The sequence below is a fragment of the Stigmatopora argus genome, chromosome 9, assembly GCF_051989625.1.
Source record: "Stigmatopora argus isolate UIUO_Sarg chromosome 9, RoL_Sarg_1.0, whole genome shotgun sequence".
NCBI classification, from domain to species: Eukaryota; Metazoa; Chordata; class Actinopteri; order Syngnathiformes; family Syngnathidae; genus Stigmatopora; species Stigmatopora argus.
Genome location: NC_135395.1, coordinates 18,280,314 through 18,282,805, shown reverse-complemented (window position 1 = coordinate 18,282,805; position 2,492 = coordinate 18,280,314). Strand labels below are relative to the sequence as shown.

The following is a 2,492-nucleotide window of genomic DNA, read 5'->3' as shown; positions in this document are numbered from 1 at the left end:
ATTCTGTGTGAAAAATAAAATTTTAATGTAGGTTTATGGTCATGAATATATATTTGCGCATTCATCCATTTTCAGTATCCGGCGCTGCTTCTTCTCAAGGGGTGCTGGAGCCTATCTCAGCGAGTGGGAAGCGGCAGGGCCGGTTTTTGCTATTGGCAACGTGCTCGACCCAAGGCGCAATCTATTTGGGGGGTACGTGAGAGACACTCATCAACATCCTTCAAAAAAGAGAGTAGGCCAAAAAAAGGTATACATATTTGCTAAATTGTTGGTAGAATTGTTATTGACCCCAAAGAGGTAAAACATTGCATGTCCTGCCCTCTAGTGGTAACGTATTTAATTGCTCTGCTTGGCACTACTCTACCGAAAAATAGGGTGAATATAATTTGAAAACTCTTGCTAAACGGGTGTACCAAATGATTCATTCAAGTAGAAGTACTATAATCTTGATGAAAATTTACATGAGTAAAAAATACTGTGAAAAAGTATCAACTCTTTGGCAGCCGTTGACTACGTTAAGTTGGCGATACGTGCTCTAAAAAACGAACTGTTTACACATTGTTTCGACAAAGACTATAACTCCCATAATGCCATCTGCCTTTCCTTTGCACATGCGCAGTCGATCCCTCCAGTCTGGACAGCTGGAGGAGAAAATGGCAGCCCTCATGCTAGGACAGCAGGTACGACGCTCAATGATTTTACATATTTTACTTATCAAACTATACCGTTTATTTTATTTTCACATGTTTTAAAGTACTTCTAATCAACCGGGGTGCTAGCTGAGCCATCGTTTATTTTTAGATGCCACAAATAACTGCACGCGTCTTTGCACTTGAATGACTGCTAAATGCTAGCATCCCCGCTGTATTCAATCTACCGTGGGTCATCGCGTCAAAATGAACAGAAACAAAAGATTACGTTCATGAAATCTTTACTACTTCATTAATTTTCTGCCCTTTTCCAGGCCCGCCAGTTTAGCACGTCAGCCGTAAGGCCTGTTTCCAAACTGATCAGGGTAAATATGAGTGATCATGATAATATTCCCTTTAATTTTTCAATTTGATCTCAACGGATTGTAATTTCCCTTCAAGCCTCCGATCCAGGTTTATGGAGTGGAAGGTCGCTATGCCACTGCATTGTTCTCTGCAGCCAGTAAGCAGAAAAACCTGGACCAAGTGGAGAAGGAGTTGGCAAAAGTGACTGTTAGTAGTGTTTTGTAAATCCTAGCACACCTGACAAACAAAATGTCTCCGACTTGCTCATGAGATATTTTACCCCCACAGGCCCTCATTAAGAATCCCAAACTTTCAAGCGTGGTTATGAACCCACATGTGAAGCGCAGCCTCAAGCAGAAGACTTTTCACGATGCGCTCACAAAGGCCAAAGTGTCCCCTATCACCTTCAACCTCATCAGTGAGTTGCCACTTCAAGCCAATTTATTTATTACTTTTAAAATGGTAAATAATAACACTTGTAGAAATACATAAAAGTTACTCTTTTGTGCGATATTTCAATCACAATGAGTTCTAAAAATAAAAATATAATATTTTAGATCATTGAACCCTTAGCCGCAACAACCCAAACATGACAATTGTTCCATCTGTGTTTTTTCTCCGAGTTACCCTCGTATCTAAACCAGTATAATGTCAAAAAAGTTCTATCTAAATGTTCTTTTGGTTTCCTCAGATGTTCTGTCGGACAACGGTCGTCTGCCCCTAACTGGTGACGTCATCAATGCTTTCGGCAAGATGATGAGTGCACACCGTGGAGAAGTTCTCTGCTCAGTAACCACTGCTCAGGTAGGTTTCTCATAGACTCCTCCTCACATGGTGCTTTCTGTGGCTCTTTAATCATCTATACATGCAGGCATCCACCTAATCAATGTGTATCCATTGCAGCCTTTGGACCAGGCCAGTTTGGCTGAGCTGAAAGTCGCACTCAATGGATTCCTTCAGAAGGGTGAGACCATCAAGCTGGAAACCAAGGTAACATTTTAGCGCTGATATTGCACCTTGTTGGTGACCCCCGATATAGCGATCACTTATAATTCACCCCTGTTTAACATTATTGTAGGTATTCTTCTAGTAGGACTAGACACTAACACTCCCTAAATGTGCGGAACTTAAAATGTCACCCCTCTTTGCAGTCCGACTCCTCAATCCTTGGTGGAATGATCGTCAGCATCGGGGACAGGTACGTGGACATGTCCACGAAGACGAAGATTCAGAAGCTCACCAAGCTGATGAGAGAATCCTAAATCCCGTGGACTACATCTCGGCTGTGTATTAGATGTAAACAAGTGGGGTGTTGGTGAAAACGGGGGTCAATGTACATTGCTACATGTTCCAGCTTTGCACTTGTTCCACAAGTCTGTCTCAACTCTATTCATTTGGATGTTAATAAAACCTCTCAATAATATGCCACTTCATTTATTTTGGACACATTATAGAAGCTTAAAAGCTCAACTGTGGGCCCCAGTAGAAGTGACATTA

General features: G+C 41.7%; 1 protein-coding gene across 1 annotated transcript; it reads left to right on the top strand.

Annotated features, from left to right (window-relative positions):
* Window positions 1-568: 568 nt before the first annotated feature.
* On the top strand, window positions 569-2,418 carry atp5po (ATP synthase peripheral stalk subunit OSCP). The gene is made up of 7 exons (XM_077609560.1): window positions 569-680; window positions 965-1,015; window positions 1,092-1,202; window positions 1,284-1,413; window positions 1,687-1,799; window positions 1,899-1,985; window positions 2,147-2,418. The coding sequence occupies exons 1-7, from the start codon at window positions 588-590 to the stop codon at window positions 2,255-2,257; spliced, it is 696 nt and encodes a 231-aa protein (XP_077465686.1). The 5' UTR covers window positions 569-587; the 3' UTR covers window positions 2,258-2,418.
* Window positions 2,419-2,492: the final 74 nt, after the last annotated feature.